Source organism: Suricata suricatta, chromosome 6 (genome assembly GCF_006229205.1).
Source record: "Suricata suricatta isolate VVHF042 chromosome 6, meerkat_22Aug2017_6uvM2_HiC, whole genome shotgun sequence".
NCBI lineage: Eukaryota > Metazoa > Chordata > Mammalia > Carnivora > Herpestidae > Suricata > Suricata suricatta.
The window spans coordinates 81,980,149-82,004,832 of record NC_043705.1 but is presented as its reverse complement, the minus strand read 5'-3'; the positions used below and the strand labels follow the sequence as shown (position 1 = coordinate 82,004,832).

Sequence of the window (24,684 nt, the reverse complement as noted above, 5' to 3'; positions counted from 1 at the left end):
GGTTAGACTTTCTTCTTTCAAAACCAATGTACTGCAACAGATTTGACTAGAGAGGCAGATATGAAAATTTGGTTGTCTTCTATTATGTCAGATAGGAACATTATTTATAAAACAGTAAAGTCTATTTCTTCATAAAATTGTTATTTATATTAATATCTAATGGATTATTATTTTTTAATGAAGTGAAGAAATATGTATTAAAATTTTACCAGTTTTGATTTCTAAAATGGTAAATATTGATTGATAGATATTATCCATATAAACAAAAGTTCTTTGGAGACCTCAATAACTTTTATGACTTAAGGGTTTTCAAGACCAAAATGTCTGAGACTGGTATATGGTAGATTCTGGTACATTTCACATGGAATAACGGTTACATAGTCTCAGCCATTTATCTGAGCTCCGTAATTTAAATCAGAGTCGGTATTATTGTTTAGAAGGTCAAAGAAAAGCATACTTACCTGACATTGGCGGCGTAGAACAATGCAAGGGTGGGCCAGTACATTTTCTGTAAAGAGACTATGAAAGAATAATTTATATATGTATATATATATATATCCAAAACTTAATTTACAACATGTATCTGAAGTCATTCTTGCTTGAAAAATCACACATTATGTTTCCCATTCTAAAAGTAAAAAATAATAATAACTAAAAAAAGTCTAGACATGCTTGCAAATCATTCTACCAATAACAAAATTCAATATGAAAAGAATTAAAGCCAGATATGCAAACTGATAAGTGAAGGAAATAACAGAATATTAATATGTATAGTCTAAAGATGAAACTACATCTCTGTATGCCTGATTCGGGAAATTCCTTTCTTAGACAACCTAAATGTTCCTTTCCATTTTTTTTTTTAGAAAATGTCCTAGGAACAAAGTTTCTATCAGAAGAGTTATCTATTCTTTATTAACCCCATTCTATAAATTTGTTTTGAGGTGCACTACATTTAAGTTATAGGGATTTTAATGACTTAATTGATTACTATTTTGGATATTAAATATTTCTTTGAAAGCATCCCCACAAAATAATTACAACGTGGGCTCACACACTAACAATGACAGACCCACAAGCAGGCACACACACATACATATATATAAATAATACAACAAATGAGCAACAGCTTTAAGTATAAATAGTGAGGCTAAAGAAAAATTAACTCTAGCAGAGAGAAAACTTTAATACAGTTTTTTTCCTATTTACATTAATGCTCTCAGGTTTAACTATGCAAATAGGATCATTTTTTTCTTGATTAAAATGTTAAAATAATGAGTTATTCTGGTATGCAATATAACTGTGCAATTCTGATGTATTTGAAATAAAATTCACTAAAGATCACATAGTCAAGATTGGAGGCTTTTCTTTCACAGAATGATCATTAAAAAAAAATAATGGTGTTCATTAAATGCTGATTATAAGCAAAACCTAGACTCTGTGTTGCTAAATATTTTATATTTAGAATGTTTAGGAAAGTTTCAGTGCAAAATTACTTTGTCCTGGAGGAAGAGATTAGACTAGATCAGATTTTTTGGATAGATACATGAAAGTCGTTACAGTATAACTTACAAAAGTATTTTGTGATTACAAAATTGAATGACTATTTTCTATTCTTACTCAAGTCAAGTCGTAGATTTTAAATAATAATTTTTCTTCAAAATATTATTTAGCATTTAATCTACTACTCCAAAGAATCTAAAGGAAACAATACTAATCATTTAATATCATAAGTTACATTACAGAACACACTTGAAATAAAAAATTAATAATTTTTAGGTAAAACATTACCTTGCAAGGCCAATACCAAATCCAGCAAATCTATTCAACTGCTCTAAAAAAGAAGAAATAACATTACTCATAACCAATATTTAGGTTTACTGTAAAAAAACCCTTTTCTTTTATTAACACAATATTTATTTAAATTCCACATCCCAAACTCAAGTTCTGGTATGGGTCAGGGAAGCTGTGGGAAGTAACAAGGGAGAACCACTCTTCGGCTCCAATTCATTGTTGACACGTGGGACTGTGGGCCCAACGTTTCTAAACTGTTATTTTTCTAGAAAGGTATTCTCGTTTTTACATAGTATCTTCCAATTTTAAAGTATTTGTTTTTTAATACTTTTGAGACAGAGCCAGAGCATAGGTGGAAGACGGACAGAGAGAGAGGGAGACACAGAATCCAAAGCAGGCTCCAGGCTCTGAGCTGCCAGCACAGAGCCCAAGGCAGGGCTCGAACCTACGAACTGCAAGATCATGACCTGAGGCGAAGTCGGATGCTTAATGACTGAGCCACTCAGGCACCCCCAATTTTAAAATGTTGGCAACTATTTTTAAAAGCACTAAAACACGGGGTGGGCCAAATCAAACACGTCTGCAGGCAGACTCTAAGGACTACCAGTTTTCAACTTCTAACTACAAACAATTAAAATTTTTTTTTTCTAAAGAAGGTTCTGACTGAGACTATACCGGCAAACAACTTTACCTCCCATCTTGCAAAATTAGTCATTTACTGTTATTGGTAGAAAGCATCTCTGTTGAACCAATAGTCGCAAGTGAAACACCTCAAAAGTATTAAATTATGAGTACTTAGGGTAATCAAAAGGGGTAAATAAGGCTCTCTTCTCTCTCCCGGAGTTTCAAATACTTTGAGAACAGCTTCTTAATTAGGTCTCTGTAACAGGCTACTGGCTACGTATGTGGTGAAATATCACAACCTCAGTGGACTGATATTAAATTTCTACTATAATACAATATTCACAAAAGATAGTTTTTCTGTCTCGTCCTCTTTTCTTTCTCCTCTCTGCTCTTTCAAATGAAGCAATACCCTCCCTCGTATGTTATTTAGAAAAAGGCCATGTAAACAGGTCCCTGGGGGGTTCGCTCTTGCCTTGAAAAATGTACAAGCCAGATGGAAGTTTCTTTTGCCAATTGAGATACTTTCTCCTTTCAGCGTTTCCCTTTTTGTGTGTACAGACCATTCCCTATATTAACAGAAAATGCAACTGATATTTCTAACACTTCCTGGAAAGTGGTAGAAAGGTTTATTTTTTGTTAACTGTGTAAGTCTCTCTGTCTTCTATTGTTGCAGAATTACTGCCAGCCTCTTAACTACAGCAAAACACCCTCCCTGGTCTTATTAAGAGTTCCTTCTCATTGTAACCATCAAACCATAAATTATGAAAAAATATAAAACTTCAGCTTTACTGCCTAAGAAGGTGACTGTGTAGCAAACATATGTGCATTTTGAATTATTTAATTTATAACTTTCCAGTACTCCTTTTAGGGCCTACAGAAAGAAAATCAGACAGGGTGAAAAAGCAAACTGTATGACACTATGTAAGTCATGGATCCTCTTCCACATCCTCGTTTGCTCCTACATGATATTTAAAGTCTATTCCTCCCAGTTAACCCAAATCACATAAATACCGTTGTACTTCCAAATTAAAGTCAAAGAAAGAATAAACATATCTAGAATACTCTTACCATTTAATGATCTAGCCTATTATTCTAATGATTTCAAATTGGGAAGAGACAGTTATTATATCCATTTTATGAATGAAAAAAAAGATGAGAATATTTAAGTCACAGTACTGCAATTATAACACTGGTCTTCTGACATCCTGCAGAGAATAATCAGGTTTTGGTTCCAAAGTCTTGAAATGCTCGCAGTGTTTTTTACTCTTTAGGGGAGTTTTTAGGTGAGAAATAGGAAAATAGCAGGTGGGAAAACATAGCAGTAGTTTAACAGTCTAGAAAACAGACATAATTCCAATGATTAAAAAAGAAGGGAAGGAAAGGAATCCTTTTTAGCCTCCTATGTGCTCCGTACTGTACTAGGTATTACTTAACACCTCATTTTATTTAACACTGAAATAGAGCCAGGTTTGAATCCAAGTCTGTCAATGCTGAAAAACTTTCCAGCAAAGCTACAATTAATTCAAAGAAATAAAGCTGTCAGTGAATTAGGTTACTGCTCACCTAATTCCCAGTGAACAGTAAATAATTTCCTTCCTTCTTGATTTAGGCCCCGGGATGGAATACACCCAAACCCTTCAAAACTCTTACTACGCAGACCAGAGCTAAGGCAGGTGTCTTTTCTGGAGGTGATCCCGAAGGAAAGGATTCTGGAAAGGAGAGGGAGCAGGCCCGCTGCAGGGGGCAGAGGACGAAAGGAGGGCAGAGGGTGTGGCGCGCGACAGGCTCAGTGACACTGAAGGCGGGACCCTCTGCGCCGCTTCCGCGCTTGGCAGGCCGCGAGCCGCGGCTCCGCCACTCCACCCACCCCTGCCTTGCTCCTCACCGCTGCTCTGTCCCTGCACGCCGCCGCTGCCGCCGCTGCCGCCGCCGGGAAACGGTTCTTCCGCGGGGCCCTCGAGCGGGGTGGAGGGGGCGGGCACGCCGTAGGGCGGGCTCTTCTCACCCCAGTGCAGGTTGCGGCTACCGGGGATGTCTGGGGGAGTGGTCACCCAATGGCTCAGGTCCGACCCGGAGCCGAAGGACCTTGCAGGGAAAGCGCCGCCAAAGCCCTGCTCATCTCGGGCACCGCCTCGATAGCCCAAGCCATCGAATCCGTCAGGGCGCCGCGGGTGCATTGCAGACGGGGCAGGATGAGGCGAGCCCCTTGGGAGCCCACCACCACTAGGGCCACCACGACGTCCGGCCACACGGCTTCTTCGTCGCCGGCGCCGCGTCGGGGGAAATCTGACAACCGGAAGTCACTTTGCAAACCCGGAAGTTTGGGGAACACGTGATCTTAGCCTTTTCCGGTGGTCTGGAGAGGAACGGTTGCTAGGGAGACGTGGCCGCAACCTGGCGCCAAGACTTGAAACTGTCGCTGTTTGGGGGCGGTGGGGCGATGACTGTGGGTTATTGGTACACGTACAGAGATGCCTTAAAGGAATTGGAGTGGGAGGACGGCCTGGATGAGCGGAAGTCGAATAAAGACGTTTGTTTTATCGAAGGACCACCGCGTCGTTGGAGCTGACTCCCTGAGATTCCAGCCAGAAATGCCCTGCTGCACCCCATGGCCTCAGATCTAGGTCTTTTCTTTTCCTTATTGGTCTAGTGCCTCACCCGCTGCAAGACAGCTCTTGGAGGTTAGAGTTGTGGGGTGTTGGTCCCGCTGTCTCTAGCTTCGCCTAGCGCACTTGCCGTTTTAGCTAAAATCTGTTGAGACAGCTGGTTCTACCCCGTGAAAGTAAAGGTACTATTGACTGCTAGACCAAGCATTAGAAAAGACGGTGGGTGGAGAAAACCCTCTTCCCCTCCGCTCCCCACAAGAATGTAAACTGCTTTCGGGATTTACGATTCAAGCACTTTTCTTTTCTAAGGCTACAAAACAACTTTAAATCGTTTTATATCTTTTTTTTTTTTTTTTGGTACACCTAAATCACTCCGTGTATTTAAATAAAGCCCAGTGATATTATTCAAAATTGAGACCCTAGTTGAACAATTACGAGGACTTCTGAACAGAGGCCTCTACTACCTGTTTGCATCAGCTCCATGGGCTTTTCGGGCAAAATCACTCTTTCTAGATCAGATTAAGGCTTCCATGGGTTCTTCCGGTGTCCGATCTTCCCACTGGACGCCCAGGATTCCGAGTGCTTTCAGAAGAGAATCGTGACGTTCTATTTTTAATCTTCTAGACGAGACCCTTTCTTTAAAGTGATAACTTCATCTTGAGGGGATTGATGTTCTTAAATTGGGTTGATACGTGGCTTAGGCAAGTGTATAAATGTATCCAGTATTACTCGAGTAGTACAAATTACTGGGCAACTTATATCAAATTAATTGCTGAGCATGGCAATAAAAAAGATTGTTCCTTAGAAATGACTGGATTAAAGATGGAATTGGCTCAGGTCTAAAACTTGTTTCTTGGAAGGAGGCAAAAAGGCCTCTATGTATGTGTGTGTGCGCGCGCGTGCGCGTGTTGGGAGGGGAGGGTACTTTTACTGTAAAAAACAATAATGTCACGATTTCACATCCATATCAATGAGGAAAAGATGAGTGAGTAAAAGGACAGCTAGGTAGCTAGCCAGTTGAGGGGAAGGCACAATAATGGCCCGGCCTCAAATCACCTCCGCACCCCTTCTTCACCCTCCACCCCCACCCCACGTAAATTCTAGCTGCAATGTATCATTTTTTTTTCTTGATTTTTAAAAAGGTTGAGAGGCGCCTGGGTGGCTCAGTCAGTTAAGTCTTCTACTTCAGCTCAGGTCATGATCTCACGTTCGTGGGTTTGAGCCCCGCATCAGGCTCTATGCTGAGTGCTCAGGCCTTGGAGCCTGCTTTGGATTCTGTGTCTCCCTCTCTGTCTGTCCCTCCCCCTCTTATGCTTTGTCTCCCTGTCTCAAAAATAAATAAAACATTTAACAAAAATTTTTTAAAAGTTGAATATTGGGAGAAGCAATAGGTGATTATTTTTCAAACAATAAATTGGTAAACTTTCTAAAAGTGATAACAAAGTAAAAAACCATGTAGGGAATGACTAATCAATTTGACCACAAAAATGTAATATTTCTATGTGCAAATAAAGGAGAAACAGTAATAAAAATTAAAAGAAAAATCACAAACTGGACAAAATTACATCTTAACATGATTATGAGTCACTTTATTGTAAATAAGAGCACTTAGCAAGAGTAAGTGTAATTCAGTAGAAATATAAGCAAAGACCATGAAAGGCAAGTCATAAAAAAATACAAATGGATAATAGTCATATGAAAAAAAGTCTGCCCTTTAGGAATTGAAGAGAGGAAAATTTAATAACTATTTCCCCCCTATTTAAATGACAATATTTAAAAAGGAAAATGTACCTTGTCATGCAATGTGAGAAAAAGTAGCTGTCATTCATTCTGGAGTGACATAAAATGTAACAACTTTCTTTTGGAGGGCTGTTTGGCAATATGTATTAAAAAAAACATAAAAATAATCATCTCTTTTGACTCCTAACTCTTAGGAAACAAATATAGGGTGTATATATTTACTTATGCACAGATTCATGACATAATTGCTCACAACAGGAAAAAATGGATAAAACAGGTTACTAAACATCAAACAATTATTATCCATTACTTATTAGTTAAAATGATTCATCCATATGATCCTTTAAGCAAAATATATTTACTGAGCACCCATCCTGTGTATAGTTACTGTTCTAAGCAATGAAGTTAGAATGATAAATAAGCCAAAGTCCTTGCATCATTAGAACTCATGTTCTAGTTAGGAGATAAATAATAAATAGGAGCGCCTGTGTGGCTCAAGTCGGTTGAACGTCCGACTTTGGCTCAGGTCATAATCTCACGGTTCGTGGGTTCGAGCCCGGCATTGGGCTCTGTGCAAACCACTAGCTTAGAACCCGGAGCCTGCTTCAGAATCTGTGTCTTTCTCTCACTGACCCTCCTCTGTTAAAACTCTGTCTCTCAAAAATAAATAAATGTAAAAAAATTTTTTTAAATAAATATATCATGTCAAATAATGAAACAAACATAATGCAATGTCAAATAATAACATGTATTCTGTATTTAATAAAATCGAGCAAGTGTTGAGGCAGCATTTTTTACATTGTTTGCTCAAGGAAATTCTCTTTGAGGAAGTGATCTTTAAACAGATGTAAATGAAGTGAAAGAACGAACCATGTGTGAATATCTGGAAGAAAGGTTTTCAAGGTAAATTAAGTATAAAGTCCTGATCACAAGCTAGGTAGGTAGTCAATGTGCAAGGGCTCACTGAGAGCTGAGAAGAGGGTAGCGGACAGATTTGGCAGGACTTTGTTGGAAATGGACAAGAATTTAGATCTTTTAAGAGCATAATAAGGTGACCTTAATGATATTTTAGAAGGACCAACCTGAGTCCTATATGGGGCAAAGGTGGAAGTCTCCTCTACTTAGTGGCCCACTGCAAGCAGTGTAGTGCCCTCTAATCTGTGGTTTCTCTTTCCCAGGTTTCAGTTTCCTGCACTTTTCATTTTCCCACAGTAAACTGCAGGCCTGAAGCAGATGATCCTCCTTCACAAGGATACTCAGAAGACCAATAGTTGCCTAATGCTACGTCACAACGCCTACGTCATTTATATCACTTTATCTCATCATTTAGGCATTTATCATCTCATATCCTCCCAAAAGGAAGTGAGGTATTTTGTGTGTGTGTGTGTGTGTGTGTGTGTGTGTGTGTGTGTGTGAGAGAGAGAGAGAGACTATATTCACAAAACTTTTGTTATAGTGTATCATTATAATTGTTCTATTTTATTATTATATATTGCTGTGCCTAATTTATAAATTAAACTTTACATAGCTATTTATGTATAGGAAGAAAATAGCATATATGGGGTTTGGCGTTATCTGCATTTTCAGGCATCCACTGGGGGGTCTAGCTCAGAGTTTCTCTTGATGTTGCTGTCAAAACTCCAGAGGGGCACCTGGGTGGCTCAGTCAGTTGAGCATCTGACTTCAGCTCAGGTCATGATCTCACAGTTTGTGGATTCAAGCCCTGCATCAGGCTCTGTGCTGACAGCTCAGAGCCTGGAGCCTACTTCTGATTCTGTGTGTCACCCTCTCTCTGACCCTCCCCTGCTCATGCTGTCTCTGTCTGTCTCACAAAAATAAATGTTAAAAAAATTTTTTTTAAAACTCCAGTATGAGGCGCAGTTATTTTAGACTTACCTGGGATTGACTGGGACTGGAGGATTCACTTCCAAAATATCTCACTCAGCTAACTGTGAAAAGAATTCCTCCCTTTTTGCTGGTTTGCTGTCAGGAGGTCTAAATTCCTTGCTACATGGAGCTCTCAATAGGACTCTTGGAGTGTCCTTCTCATGTGACAGTGGGCTTCTTCCCCGAGCAAGAGATTTGAGAGAGAGCAAGGATTCTATGCTGTTTTTATGACCTAACTCCACTTTATCAATTCTGTCACATTCTAATCTCTAAGAGTGAGTCATTAAATCCACCCCACATTCAAGTGGAAGGAATTTGTCTCCATCTTCTGGAGGGAGGATTACCCAATAGTTTGTGTTCATACTTTTAAATAACCACGATTAAACTATTACATAACAATGATTTGTAGAGGCATAAAAATGATCAATTAGGAAAAATTACACAAAATTATGTTATTTATTTATTTATTTACTTAGTTTGGGGGCAGAGAAGGATGGGGGGGAAAGAGAGAGAGGGAGAAGGAGAGAGAGAGAGAGAGAGAGAGAGAGAGAGAGAGAGAGAGAGAAAATCCCAGGCAGGCTCCGTGCTCAGCATGGAGCCTGATGTGGGCGTCTATTCTGTGTCCCTGGGATCATGACCTGAGCAGAAATCAAGAGTCAGATTCTCAACCAATTGAGCCACCCAGTTGCCCCCCAAAATAGATTTGAAGGATTAGTTTGCTTTGAAAAGAATCATATGATAGAAATATTTATAATCATGAACTAGTTTATTAAATATTTTTGTAAGTCTAGTCATTATTCAGTTAGAGTTAAGTTGAAATAAAAATGAAAAGTAGCATTCTTTTTGATCGCTGAGTAATAGTTTGTTGTGTATATATACATCTTCTTAATCCATTCATCAGTCATGGACATTTGGGCTCTTTCCATAATTTGGCTATTGTTGATAGTGCTGCTATAAACATTGAAAAGAATGAAATCTTGCCATTTGCAACAATGTGGATGGAGTGGGAATGTATTATCTTAAGGGAGTAAGTCAGTCAGAGAAAGACAAATGTATGGTCTAACTCACATGTGGAATTTAAGAAACAAAACAGATAAACCTGGAGAAGGGAAGGAAAAATAAGACAAAAATAGAGAGGGAGGCAAGCCATAAAAGAATCTTAGATACAGAGAACAAACAAACTGAGGACTGATAGAGGAGCCAGCTAAATGGGGGATGGGCGTTATGAAGGGCACTTGTTGGGATGAGCACTGGGTGTAATATGTAAGTGACGAATCACTAAATTCTACTCCTTAAACCACTAAAAAATAAAAAAAAAAAGAAAAATAAAAGAAGCAAAGAATAGAAGATTATTTTGACAGTCTTCAAGAATTGGTACAAAATATATTATCTGCTAAACAAAAGTACAAAAAAAGCAGGTCATTCATTTATATTAATATTTTACTCAGAAACTCTTACAATGAATGAATTTAGTTCATAGGATAAAATGAAAATCATCTTACATTTTTGTGCAGGAATTTACCCAGCAATATGTACAAATCATTATATTAGGTATCAAGGGGCAGCTAATTATTTTCTCAGGATGGGGTTTGAGAATACTAAAAATATTTATGTCTACTGTATATATGGGTCAAGAAAAATGTTTCCAAATAAATTTTAATATGTAATAAGCCACACCCTCCTATTCTTGCTTCTTTTTCATAATTTTCTGGGCTAATCTGCCATTTAGTCTTCCAAATGAAGTTAAAAAAACATTTAATTCTTCACTCTCATTCTTCTAAACACGCACGTGCGTGCACACACACGTTTTGGGATTCACAGTGTACGCACAAATTTTTTACGGTAACTTTAAGATGTTAGCTTTTTTCCATATTCTCGAAATATTTCCTTTAGTGATTCAGCGTTTACTATTTGTCCAGATCTATATTTATGCCACTAAGTGTTCTCTTCCAAAAACACATTGTATATTTCTATCTGTTGAGATCCATCATTTAGTTTACAGTCTCCTTTGAGAATCTTCCTGAATTCCTCCACCCCACAAAAGTGTAACATTTTAATTTTACACTTCTTTATGAAAACTGAGAAAGGTCCCTACTCCTTTCTCACACACTTCAGTACTTAAGGATTACAAAAGCTACAAACAAATCTCTTTCAAAATTTTTTGTCATTTCATTCTGTGGCCAAGGGAAAATTAATTGCTTAGGTATATCTGGTTTCAGAGCTCAACATCAGGTTTTTCCAGTCCCAACTTCTGCATTTTTGAGTTCTTAACTTTGATTAATGTTTGGGTGATGTGTTCTTTTGTGGTTTGAGTAGTTTCATTTTAAAGTGGAGGAGGAGTAGGGGAAGAATTTTGTGGACTCTCTCTTATATAACATGTCCTTTAGTTGTCTTCCCTATAGAATTCATGAGGAGCTACTTTTTTTTCCTGAATGCTCTGAAGAATCAACTGATTTTTATACTTGAAGAACTTTTATCCAACCTTTTATTTTTTTGTGAATAATATGTTAAGTAGTTTGTATCTTTAATGCTTTTAATATTTTTCCTAGATCTCATGAAATATAGAAAAAATTCCATCAAATTGCAGTTTTCCTATATTTTATTTGGAATATGGTAAACACTTTTTTCCCCCTTATTTCATACATCCTCCCATTTCTCTCCCCTCTAGTAACCATCACTTTGTTCTCTGTGTTTATATATATTTTTTTGTTTATTTGTCTCTTTTTCCTTTGTTTTGTTTCTTAAATTCCACATATGAGTGAAATGACATGATATTTGTCTTTCTCTGACTATTTCACTTGCATTGTATACACTAGACCCATCCATGTTATTGCAAATGGCAAGGTCTCATTCTTTTTTATGGATGAATAGTATTTCATTGTATGTGTTTATATATACATATTTATGTGTTTATGGATATATATATCTTAACTTCTTTATCCATTCATCTATTCATGGGCACTTGGGCTGCTTCCGTATCTTGACTATTGTAATTGCTGCTCCTATAAACACAGTGGTGCGTATATCTTTTCAAATTAGTGTTCTCATATTCCTAGGGTAAATTCCCAGTAGTGGGATTACTGGATAATATGGTAGTATTATGCTTAAGGTTTTATGGAACCTCTATACTGTTTTCCATAGTGACTGCACCCAGTTTGCATTCTGACCAACAGTGCAAGAATGTTCCTTTTTCTCCCCATCCTTGCCAACACCAGTTGTTTTTCGTGTTCTTGAGTTTAGCCATTCTGACAGGTGTGAGGTGCTATCTCATTGTGGTGTTGACTTGCATCTCCCTGATGATGAGCGACATTCAGCATCTTTTCCTGTCTGTTGGCCATCTGGATGTCTTCTTTGGAGAAATGTTTGTTCATGTCTTTTGCTGATTTTTAACTGGATTATTTTTTCAGTGTTGAGTTGTATAAGTTCTATAAGTATTTCAGATACTAATAGTTTATTGGATATATCATTTGCAAATGCTTCTCCCATTTAGTAGGTTTTCTTTTAGTTTTGTTGATTGTTTCCTTTGCTGTGCAGTAACTTATTTTGATGAAGTCCCAATAGCTTATTTTTGCTTTTATTTCCTTTGCCTCATATCAAGAAATATGTTGCTATGGCAGGAATATAGTCAGCATTCTTAATTTGCTATCTTAAGTATTTTTTTATCAAAATATTTTTCCCCTGCTGTTCTTTATTATAATTTATATCTTTATTCTCTGTTTTTAGAACACATTTTATGTGGGCTGGGACTCTAAGATCTGCTTTTTAAGATGTATCTTTTATAGTATTTCTCAATTTTAATTTTATTCTTACCCTCAACTTACTGGTCTATTAAGGGGAATGTGTTTCAGAGAAGCCTGGGATCTGATACTGTAATTTCCTTTTTCAAAACTTTATCATTTTTTGAATTATTTTTTTAAAAGTCTTTATTATTATTTCTCAAGCAGTTTTCAAGCAGTCCATGCCAAAATTAAGAGGAAGGTACAGAGATCTCCCCTTCACTCCCTGTCCTTAACACATGCATAGCCTCCCTGATTTTCAACACCCTCAACTGGAGTAGTAATTTGTTAAAATTGATGAACCTAGGCTGACACATCATAATCATCCAGAGTCTCTAGTTTATGTTAAAGTTCACTGTTGGTGTTTTTCATTCAGTCGGTTTGGACCAATAATTTCTGTTATAAATATCAAAATGTACTAAAAAATCAAAAAACTTTGTAAATGATGGAAAATAATTGCATATGTTAAAAAAATAAATTTTGTTATATTAAAAAAATAATCAAAAAACTTATTTGGTACTTATTATGAACAGAAATAGTCAGGATTGGTGTATTTCAAGTTTACCTCAGTTAAATGTTCTTTTGAAGTTTTTAATTTTTTAATTGTTTTGAAGTGTAAATGTTTTAGAGCAGTTATCTCACCAGGACAATACCTGCACATTAGCTTTGAGTTTAATCAGAATTGCTCTTCCATATAGTCAAACATCTGTGAACATCTGTAGAATATTTGAAGTTTCTCACCCATTGGTATGTGGGAATCTTATAATGATTCAAATTAACTTTATTGTATCCTATCCTTAAAAATTAAGCATTCTTTTGGATTTAAATTCACCTTCTTGTGCTTAGTACATACACAACATTCTGAATGATTTGTTTACCCACTATCCTAAATAAAGAAGACATTAGCAGATTTAGATTTTCTATGTAAAAGGAGCTTAGGAACAACAGTTTGACTAGAAGACATAGCCTTCTAACATACCCTTATACAGCAATCATGCTGTTTCTATTTTGTTTATTTATGTATTTTTTTCATTTAGATGGGGGGCGTTGGGCAAGGGTTGGGAGGAGGCATGTAAATGTTGAGGAGACACAAAAGCACTGCCCAGCCTCTTTTCACTGCAGCCACTGGCTACATATCCACCGGCTGCATACCCACCGTACAGTATTTAAAACGAATCATTACCATGTGCTTTATGATTGGATTTTAAAGCTAATAAAAGTCTTTTCACACATCATTGCATCTATTCGTTGGTATAAACATAAATGTGGTGAAGGAGGGGAAAGGAATGTGGAATTCCATTTATAGGTCCTGATTGGCTAAGCTCTGGTCAGCAGCTAAAAGAGCAACCTTCCGGCTCTGAAAGTGACTTCCACAGCGTCCTTAGCAACTAGTCTCGATCCCCAGCGATCCCGAACACCGCGGTGAGTCCCGCTTCTGATGACTTGAGAACTAAGGTTGCCACATCCACCATGAGGGCAGCCGCGAACCCCATAAAGACTCCAAAATGGGAGCGGGGACCCTCGTTGTAAGATCCCGTAGCTCCGGCTGTAGGAAGGAGCCTCTACTCCTCGTGCCCCTAGCCCGGGGGCACCATCCCGGTCCCTATAAGAATCCGGGCAGTAGCGCGCAAACTCCCCGGAGGGCTGGAAGGCTGGAGGTGGGGAGACAGCCACCAGGTCTTTTAATAGGGAAACGGCTTTTCCCCCTTCTCTGGGAGATTAAAGGAGGTGTGGTAACTTCCTCATTGGAATCAATGGGAAAACTCTTGTTATTTTCTCTGGACTGGGATTGTGTGTCTTCCTGGCAACCCTTAATTCAGAACCCTCCTTGTTTGGCTGGAGAGTCTTCAAGTCTTTGTATAGTTGGTGAAATTACATTCACCTCCCATTTTTTTTTTTAATATCCAGACGCTTTTGTACTTCAAAAGAGATTGTTCAAAAGTTTGCAGAGTGTGTAGCTGTGTGTGTGTGTGTGTGTGTGTGTGTGTGTGTGTGTGTGTGTTGGGGGGTACCTTGAGGATGTGAAATAAAAAGATTTTTAAAAGGCAGTTTATCTTGGGAAAAAAGGTGTAAGCTATTGGCTGGGAAATAATGTGTGTATCAGGGGGTAAAGTGATGGTAGGGTTCCCTTATTTACCTCATCTCAACAATATATCTAGATGGATTCCATCTCTTTGGTGGTCTTCGATCAACTTATCTTTTGATCTTTAAGGTTAAGATCTAAATCTTGCATTCTTTAATCAAATTACCTACCCAAAGACTCGGTATAATTTTAATATTGTCTAGTTCTCAGAAATTATCTTTTAAAGTGTACTTTTCCAACATTGTTTTAATTAGAGCTTAAAAAATACACTAGGGCTTAATGTTTAAAACTTTTTTGTTTTTTTTTTAAGAATCTGTGCCAAGTTGCAGATGAACTGCGAAGCGCTCAGACAGCTTGCTGGAGCCCTTGTAAGAGCTGAAACATATCTCTCCAATGTGAAAACATTTTTTATTTTGCTGCCCCACATAAATCTTTAGATTTAAGGTGAGTACCAGGTTTTTGCTTCAGTAAGAACTATTCTGTATCCTCTCTTCTTATTGAACATCTGATTCATTATTAGGATCATTCATTAGCATCATAACCTTGGTATGTGTTTTTCTCTTGAAGTTCATTGTCTACCCAGAGCTTCTGGTAAACTGATGGTCACAAGTGCTTAGTAAATGGTTTAGTGCTATCAATTAGAATTTCCCAAAATGTGTCCTGCATGTGACTCTAGGAGATAGTATTCGAAAGGATCCTCCTGGTCAAATGTAGTGAAAATTGTACGTTGTACTGCTGTTCGGGGAGATTTGCAGTATACAGCAACATATTAATCACTCCTGGAGATCTTCGGGAATGAAAACCTATTTAATTTTGTTTAGTGCAGTATTTCCCAAACTTATTTCACAACAAAAAGCTTTTAGGACATAGTTACATCCCAAGAATCTATATTTCACAAAACATGTTTGGGAATTACTATTCAAACCTAAACAGTGTACTCTTTATTTTTCTTATATTTCCATCAAAACAATTAGATTAATTTTTTATTAAAAACATTTTTTTTAACATTTTTTTTTTGAGAGACAGAGACAGAATGTGAATGGGGGAGGGGCAAAGAGAGAAAGAGACACAGAATCTGAAGCAGGCTCCAGGCTCTAAGCTGTCAGCACAGAGACTGATGCAGGGCTTGAACCCGCGAACTATGAGATCATGACCTGAGCTGAGGTCCGACACTTAACCAACCGAGCCACCCAGGGTCCCCAGATTAGTTTTTCAAATGTTAAACTGTCTCTATTTGTAGTTGTCATGGTGGTGTATATAGAAAATGCTAAAGAATCCACTAACAAACTATTAGATCTAATAAAGTTCGGCAAAGTTGCAGCATATAAGATCAATATACAAAAATCATATGTAAGAGAATGAAGTTGAAATCGTATCTCACACCATATGCAGAAATTAACTAAAATGGACCTAAATGTAAGGGTTAAAGCTGTAAAACCCTTAGGAAAAAAATAGGGATAAACTTGATTTAGGCAGTGGTTTCTTAGATATGGCAACCAAAACACATACAATCAAAGAAAAAAACAGACCCAGTGAACTTCATCAAAATTATAAACCTTAGTGCTTCAAAGAACACCATCAACAAAGTGAAAAGACAGCCCACAGAATGGGAGAAAATTTTGGGGAATCATGCATTGATAAGGGATTTGTACCTAGAAGATATAAAAGTAATTACAACAGTAATAAAAAGACAACCCAATTAAAAATGGGCAAAGGATCTGAATAGACATTTCTTCAAAGGACATATGCAAATGGCTAGTAAGCACCCGAAAAAATGCTCAATATCATAAGCTATCAGGAAAATTCAAATAAAACCTCTTCATATCCTTTTGAATATTTGTAATTAAAAATACAAGTGTTGAGGTGGCTGGCTGGTTCAGTTGGATAAGCATGTGGTTCAATCTCAGGCTCATGAATTCTAGTCCCCCATTGGATATAGTAGAGATTACTTAAATAAATAAAAATAAAAAGACAAATGTTGGTGAGTATATGGAGAAATTGGAGCTCTTACATACTGCTAGTATAATGTGAAATAGTGCAGCCACTTGAAAACAATCTGACACTTCCTCAAAATGGTTAAACACAGAGTTACCACATGATCCAGTAGTTTCACTCCTTGTAAATACTCAAGAGAATTGGAAATACATGTGCACACATAAATTTGTACATGATGTTAAAGGCATCATTAAGACTGATCTCATTCAGATCTTCTTGGATTCTTGCATCTCTGTCAGCAAGCCCACAGTTAAGACAAGTTTATACTTAGATTTATAGAATATAAATTTCACAGCCACGTGTGTTTATCACTAATGTGTGTGTATATACAGGGGTTTGGGTAGGAACAAATACTGAAAATATTACTTTTTACAAAAAGCCCAGGAGAGGATATAGAGCAGCTGTTAAAAAGAATAAATTTTACAGTTTTCTTCTAGTGCAGATTGCCTAAAATGACTTCATGCACCTGGTATGAAGTGGTTATTTAGCATTTAGGTCACTTAACTACTTTCAGGCTATTCAGACTTTTTTTTGCTTTGTGATGCATGGACAAATTGTGTATATCCTTCATATACTGTGAACACTGGGCTTTTCTATTACGGCCAAGTTCATCCTATAACATCAGTACAGTAAGAACAGCCGACCAGTGCTTAGTGTCCATAAATTCCCGCGGTCTTCCTTTCCCCAGTTCTTCCAGAACACAGCAGTACAGAACTCTTTTATCAGGTTCAGAACTAAGGTTTCTATCAGATATCACCTTAGGAAATTCATCAGTGTAATCTTTAGCAGAAATCTTCTCGTGACGATATTCAGATATTTTGTACCATGAAGCGTTTTACATTTCTATAGTCAATCTTCTGAATATTGGCACTCATGTTCAATGTTAATTTTTTCATAGACAATTCTATTCTATTTATTGAACCACAAATCAGTCATTTCCCTGTTTGGAAAGATTGGCATCATTTTATATGTTTTATATGTTCATCGGTCACTTGCTTTTACTCTTCATAGCCTTGTTTGTTTATTTATTTATTTTTAGGCTCTCTCAATTCAAAATTTGTCTCTTTTTCAGAGTTTTATTCCATTATTCCTTTGATTCCTGTTTCTTCTCTAATGATTCTTTTGCTCCTTCAAGAATGACCTAAAGGTTTTGATATATGCTTTTTTTTAAGTTATTAGAAGAATAATTAAAGACTACTGTATTTATGAAACTACCCTTTCATAGTTTGGTGCTGAAAGAATTGTGTTCAGTACTTTTAATTTTTAGGTATTCTGCTTATTAGATAAAGATAGTTACATTGTTTGAATTCAGGGCCAAAATAAAGAGTACTGTTAAGAAAAAGAGAGGTGGAAAACATATCTTATTCATATTTAAATTGAAATTTGACTATTCTCTAGATCTTGTCATATATTTATAGAATATCATATTGACAAAATATTTTTCTTGGGCATTTTTTGTCCTCCTAAAATCACCTGGAGTCCTATTATGGAATTCAGTATCTTGAAATGTGATAATGTTGGTTTACAGACCGGTATTTGTTCTCCAGATTATAATTTCTTGAGGAAAAGACCATATTTTAATTACCTTTCAAACACAGGAAGCTCAAACATCATTAGCACTTTTATTTTTGTGAAAACTGAATCAAATTAAGTTCCCTAAATGTAGCCACCTATAATGAATAATGTATTGTTTGATAGTGCTAAATATAAAATGATCAAAAACAGCCTTTTATTTCTAGTTTGTATGTAAGTGTGTGCGTGTATAGGTTTCTTTATTTCATCTTGTATGTTGAATGCTGCTAATGAAAAAAGTACTGGCACACAGCGTAAACCCAATTTAAAAAATCATGGACAATTGAATCCATTTTTGCAACTTCTTCACAGACCATTGATCACATTAGTAGTTTGTATCAAAGCCATATGGCTTTTGATGGTAAATATCAACCTAAACAAAGAGGAAAACTGAGGCAAGCTTGAATTACCAGATATTGAGTTTATTCACGGATAGCACTGGGATTTTAATTTGGGAAACACAAACGATAGCAAACTACAGGCAGATTTATTGAAGGTTTGGGGCAGGCTATCTTTATGGGAAAGGTGTGCAAAGAAGGGGGAGGTCCAGCCAGAGTCCAAGCAGTAAGTTCATTGGCTTGAGAATGGGGGAAGATGCATGGTGGATGTTCAGTGGTGGGGAAATAAGTTCACATATCTATGGAGGAATTGGTCTCTTCATTTCATGAGTTTCCCTTTCCTGAGGGTGCATGAGTGAGATTCTTTATTCCATATTATTTGGTTCCATTTCAGATTGAAATCCTTTCACAGTGAGTGAAGGAAATATAAGATATTTAAGTCAGAGTAAGATTTTATCATTTAAGTATCAGATCATTGCAATTTTCTTGAGTAAATAATTGGTAATTGATGAGTGATGAATGAAAGTAGTACCTTTTAAATTTTAATGGTGCTTTTTAGTTCATTTTCCTCATTGTCCAAGGCTTTGTAAATCATCTATAAATACTTTAAACACGTCGGTTTCCAGTATTTTGAATATCTGTATTTCATATTAGTAATGAATAATTATTTTACTTGTACTATAAACTTAAAATACATGTACTAGTTATGCATCATAGTCAATATTACAAAATATTTCTTTTTAAAAAATTTTTTATAATGTTTGTTTATTTTTGAGAAAGAAAGAGAGATAGAGCATGAACAGGGAAAGGTCAGAGAGAGAGGGAGTCACAGAATCTGAAGCATGTTCCAGGTTTTGAGCTGTCAGCACAGAGCCTGATGCAGGTCTCAAACTCACAAACTGTGAGATCACAACCTGAGCCTGAACTGAAGTCAGTCACTTAACTGACCGAGGCACTCAGGCACCCCCACAAGAAATATTTCTGTACTTTAAATTGATGATGTATACCCCAAGCATCTGTTCTGCTTGACGGGTTAGATATTCAGTCTTAGTTTTGATTAGTCTCACCCCTGCCCTGGGATTATTATGTCTGTTTTGAGGTTGATTAAATGATTAGAGAAAATCTAAAAATATCATATTTGTCTATATGGCCTTGTGACTTTTTAAAAATTAATTAATTTTTTAAATTTACATCCAAGTTAGCATATAGTGCAACAGTGATTTCAGTATATTCCTTAATGTCCTTTATACATTTAGCTCATCCCCCCTCAATCCCTCCAGCAACCTGTTTGTTCTTCATGTTTAAGAGTCTCTTATGTTTTGTCCCCCTCCCTGTTTTTATATTATTTTTGCTTTTGTTTTGTTATGTTCATCTATTTTTTATCATAAAGTCCTCATATGAGTGATGTCATATGATATTTGTTTTTCTCTGACGAATTTCGCTTAGCATAATACCCTCTAGTTCCATCCATATAGTTGTAAATGGCAAGATTTCATTCTTTTTGATTGCCGAGTAATACTCCCCTGTGTGTGTGTGTGTGTGTGTGTGTGTGTGTGTGTGTGTGTGTATATACATACATATACCACATCTTTATCCATTCATCCATCGATGGACATTTGGGGTCCTTCCATACTTTGGCTGTTGTTAATAGTGCTGCTGTAAACATTGGGGTACATGTGCCCCTTTAGCTCGTGACTTGTTAATTAAATGCTGAGAAGAAATCAATTAAATCTATGTAAGTGTGAATCAATGCTTTAAAACATTTTATTAGAAAAAACTTCAATCATGCAGGAAAGTTGGGAGATTAGTAAATGACTCTTTTGCTTTTTGCTCAGATTTAACAATTATCAGTTAATTAAGCTCATATTGTGATATGTTATATAACATTTTTATGCCTAAAGTGTTTATTACTTTCTGCATTTATATGATTAGTTAAAAGAATATTATACAAAGAACAAATAGTGAGTAATGAATATTACTCTTCACTTGGATGGTAATGACCCCTTAGCTGGAGATATTACTCTAATCCCTATTTATAAATGAGGAAACTAAGATACTTGGCAATTAAGTAATTTGCACTGTGACGGAGCTGTCATCTGTGCTGGAGCCAGAATTTAAAGCAAGCTGTTGATTCCTACATGTGCAAGACTCCCTGCTACACCACACAGGAGTGAGAGAAGGAGGAAGCCTCACAGAACTAAGGCAATAAGCCAAGGGAAGAGTGTCATGACAAATGAGAAAAGAACACACTCATTTCTAGAAGGGATGTAGGCAGAGTCGGTTAGTACATAGGGATTGGGTGAGATCCGTACTGAAAACCTCTGAGTGGAACTGCTCACCTGGAAGTCACTGTCAGCCTTGGGAAGATGGTCTCAGAGCCCAGATAACAGAAACTAGGTTCCAGATACTGCATTTCCTGCACTGGAGTAAGTTTGAGGGGAGATATAATTTAATATAAAAATCCTATCTGATATAAGTTAAAGGTAAAATCACAGTGTCTTTTTGCCCACTTCAGATAAATATGCAAGGTAAATCTGTGGAATTTACTTAAATTATTGGAAACAATTCCTGGAAAGTGGTAGAGAAAATGTGAGTTATTGTAGCCCATCCTCTATGATGGAGAGCTGTCTAAAGGAAGAAAATTAGAGCAAGTGAAGAGATCGTTGCAAGAAATAGTTGCTGTCAAAAATAATGATTTCTTTTTTTCATTTCAGCATTTTAAGGGAAGTCTTTATTTAAAAATCCAATCTTTAAGATCATTTTTATTCACTTAAGATTTTGTTTTCATTTCAATCCGCAGATTCCGTCAGCACCATGTATTTTGGGTACTATAGCAAATACAAGGACATTTAAATTTTAAAGATCCCTGTTTAACTTATAATAAAAGGCCCATTTTAAATTTATGTTATGTTTTGCTGATTCTGGGCAAAATGGCTATTGCTTGACAATGATATAAAAATGAAATAATCCAATTTAACAAGTCCATTCTAATTTCTTTGCATTTGATGATTATGGTTTCCCAGCAGTATAAAAGAAATGTGTCTTGTCAGAAAAAGAAAAATTTTTGTCCTCATTTTTTCTGTTCCTGTTTTGAAGTGGTCTGGCATAAATAAAGAGCATGACACATGCCTCTGTCTGTCCCTTTTCATTTAACTCCTCAGGCAACATCCCTGCATGTAACTATGCTGAAAAGGAATAAAATGGTACAAATGATTACCCTAGTAGGTTCTAGTAAGTGGTTCAACAACACCTTTCATCAAACAGTGTGTTAGAACCTGGGTGTGCTCGCTCCACTAGTGGTTAGTTAGTACATGTAACTCTAGTTATATTAATATAATGCAAAAAGGCCCAACTGTATACACAATAATAGTAACAACAACAACAACTCCTTGTTGAAGGCTTCAGGTTTTGGATTATACTGAGAATTTGATGAAGAATATTCTTATGAAAAAACTAAAAATTTTGTTAAGTTGATAGCATTTTTAGATTCTCTATTTTGAGATATCTTTGGGGGGAGGGGAGTTATTTTAAATTTTGTTTTCCTTGTTTATTTACCCCACTGAGGATTTAATCCAAACATCACAATAGGAAAATTTTTTGAACACATTCATCCCTTCTTTTCAGAAACTTGAGTTTATTTGGTTACTGTTTATTTTACTCTTAGTCAAAAGCGATCCTAGCTAATAAAATACACTGGGGAGGGGGGGGTCATATGTCTCTCTTCGACATCAGAGTGCTAATCATACAGTATGTGAATAACAAACCAGTGTTGATTAAGCACTGGCACTATTGTTCTCAAGATAGATACTCCCAAGATAAGGCAGAAAGAGAGAGCAAGCATGTAGAAACTTCTCTAGCAATTTGACATTTTCCACCCATCCAATCTGGAAGAGTCTCATCAATGGTATTGTGGAACTTGCATGTTGAGCAGATGGCTCAAATACTTACCACTAGTACTGGCAGATGTGTGCGATCTTTGGAAAATAGGTTCAATGATTAAGAGAGAATTTCTAAAACAGTCTCTAACTTCTTGGAATCTCAAAAAACATGACTAACTGTAGTCAGTCCTGGGAAATGTATCAAAAATGGCTAAGAGCCATAGGTCAATATGCTTAACACGTGCACACGAAGACCTGTTTGCTTCCAGTTTCCCTTCACTTATTTTTCTTCCTAAGTGGCCTGTATTTTTTCCTTTCTATTAATTTGGAATTAAATTTTTAAAATTAACTTGTCTTAGAGTGTGTCTGACTCAAATTTGTATTTCTAAGCTCTATTTCTGAAATATGTGATGTTTTATGAATCATGGGTTTCTTTTTTTCATAAAGACTTTGTGGATGGCTCAGTCAGTTAAGCGTCCAACTTCGGCTCAGGTCATGATCTCATTGTTTGTAGGTTTGAGCCCTACATCAGTCTCTATACTGACAGCTCAGAGCCTGGAGCCTGCTTTGGATTATGTGTCTCCCTCTCTCTCTCTGTTCCTCCCCTTTTCATGTTCTGTCTCTCTCAAAAACAAAATAAACATTAAAATGTTTTTAAAACACTTTGTCTTAGTGTAATTAAACATTTTATTTTCATATTTTTATATGAATTACAATAAATACTTGCCAAATATAATACCAACATAGTAAATTTCCAACATTTGTTACTACATTTATCTAATTAACTGTTTTGAATATCCCTATGTCTTTATTATTATTGTTCAGGGCTTATGTGCACTTTAGCACGCATCATTAATAATTGTTTGTATCTATTTTCCTGAGTTCCTTTTAAGGTAGAAATATCCAATGTGAATCCAATGTGATGTTGTTAATATTGAAAATTAAACTCCTAAGTATATTAGTCCTGTTTAGGAATAATTTGTATCTTATATTAAATTTAGGGCTGCTCTAAATGACATCCTGTATATAGCCCGGCATAGTTGCTGACTTAAAAATTTATTTACAGAGTGCCTCGGTGGCTCGGTCTGTTAAGGATCTGATTCTTCGTTTTTGGCTCAGGTCATAATCTCATGGTTTCTGAGATGGAGTCCCATTGGGGCTCTGCAGTGACAGCATGGAGCCTGCTTGCAATTCTCTCTCCCTCTCTCTCTGCCCTTTCCCCTGCTCACACTCTTTCTCTCTCTCTCAAAATAAATAAATAAACTTGAAAAATATATTTGCTTTACACTCTAATGGATATACATTCTGAGAAGCAGAACTTGCTATAACCAATAGCAATAGGTAATAATGTTTTGTGTTTATAATCCATTTTGTGCTGGCTATTTCCCCATTGTTCTTCTATATCCACTTTTCATCCTTCTTCACTCAGCCTTACACCTTCTCTGGCTTCTAGTTTGGCTTAGCTAATAGGAAGCCCTGGCAGGTGATTGGAGTGGAGGACAGGAGAGTGAGATCAAAGTTTCTATTCTCCGGGATCCCTCTTAGCAGGCAACCTCAGGTTGGTTGCATGTCTAGACCAAAGGCCAACGTTTTCTATTAAGCATCACTCTCCAAAGCTGTTCTTTCTGGGTCCTTCTTCCTCTCAGTTCTGAGATTGGGCCACCCAATTCTTCCAGACCCCGAATATAGCACTATCTCAGGTTTTACTTTATTGTATGTTTTTAATTGGAATAACTCTACATACGTCTTTTGAGTCTTTTTATCCATTTGAGTGTGCCATCTGCTTCCTGCCAGAACCTTGACTAATATAATGATCAGTTTTAAAAATTAGCTAGCTTAAAAATGAAGTGCATAAGAACTCAATGTAAAATTTGACTGCCTATTTCATTACTTCATTTGCTATTTAAATAATCTACCAAACAAAAATAGTACTTTCTAGGTTGGGTCATACACTCATAAAATGTATTCAGACATACTTTAGAAGGAAAATACATCTGGGTGTGAGGGCAAGCAGGGAAAGCATAATCTAAATGATAAAAAGGTAGAAGACAAAAAATTTACAAGTAATTTAAAAAAATAGAAAGCATACTTATCTAATAGTGATCACAAGTCCCTACAGAAAGCTTTCTATGCTCAATGCCATGCTTGATTCTAAGCAGTCTACATTTATGGACCTATTTATTTCTTACAGCAACTCTGTAAGGAGGTAGTATTCCCACCGTACAAGTGCAGAAACTGAGGCACAGAGCAGTAAAGTAAATCAGTTTGATTGTATCCTCTGAACTACAATGCCATGATCTTCCAGTGATTTTGCTGATAAAACAGCTGAAGTATAATAAAAGCTAAATATTATATGAAAGGATAAGTTTTAAATAGTAACATAATAGAAAGCAC

At 36.5% G+C, this 24,684-nt stretch overlaps 2 protein-coding genes across 2 annotated transcripts in view; one reads left to right on the top strand and one right to left on the bottom strand.

Annotated features, from left to right (window-relative positions):
• Positions 1–4,719, bottom strand: part of SLC25A46 (solute carrier family 25 member 46) — a 28,654-nt gene extending 23,935 nt beyond the window's left edge. Inside the window, exons 1-3 of the mRNA XM_029942686.1 lie at positions 4,301–4,719; positions 1,789–1,831; positions 462–519 (exon numbers count right to left, since the gene is read on the bottom strand). Of these exons, the coding sequence (XP_029798546.1) occupies positions 462–519; positions 1,789–1,831; positions 4,301–4,592 (393 nt within the window). The 5' untranslated portion in view covers positions 4,593–4,719. The remainder of the gene's footprint in view (positions 1–461; positions 520–1,788; positions 1,832–4,300) is intronic.
• The window catches only part of TMEM232 (transmembrane protein 232), a 208,954-nt gene continuing 188,536 nt past the window's right edge, over positions 4,267–24,684 (top strand). The window contains exons 1-3 of the mRNA XM_029942687.1: positions 4,267–5,096; positions 7,940–8,128; positions 14,818–14,951. The gene's annotated coding sequence lies outside the window, so the exon portion shown is untranslated. The remainder of the gene's footprint in view (positions 5,097–7,939; positions 8,129–14,817; positions 14,952–24,684) is intronic.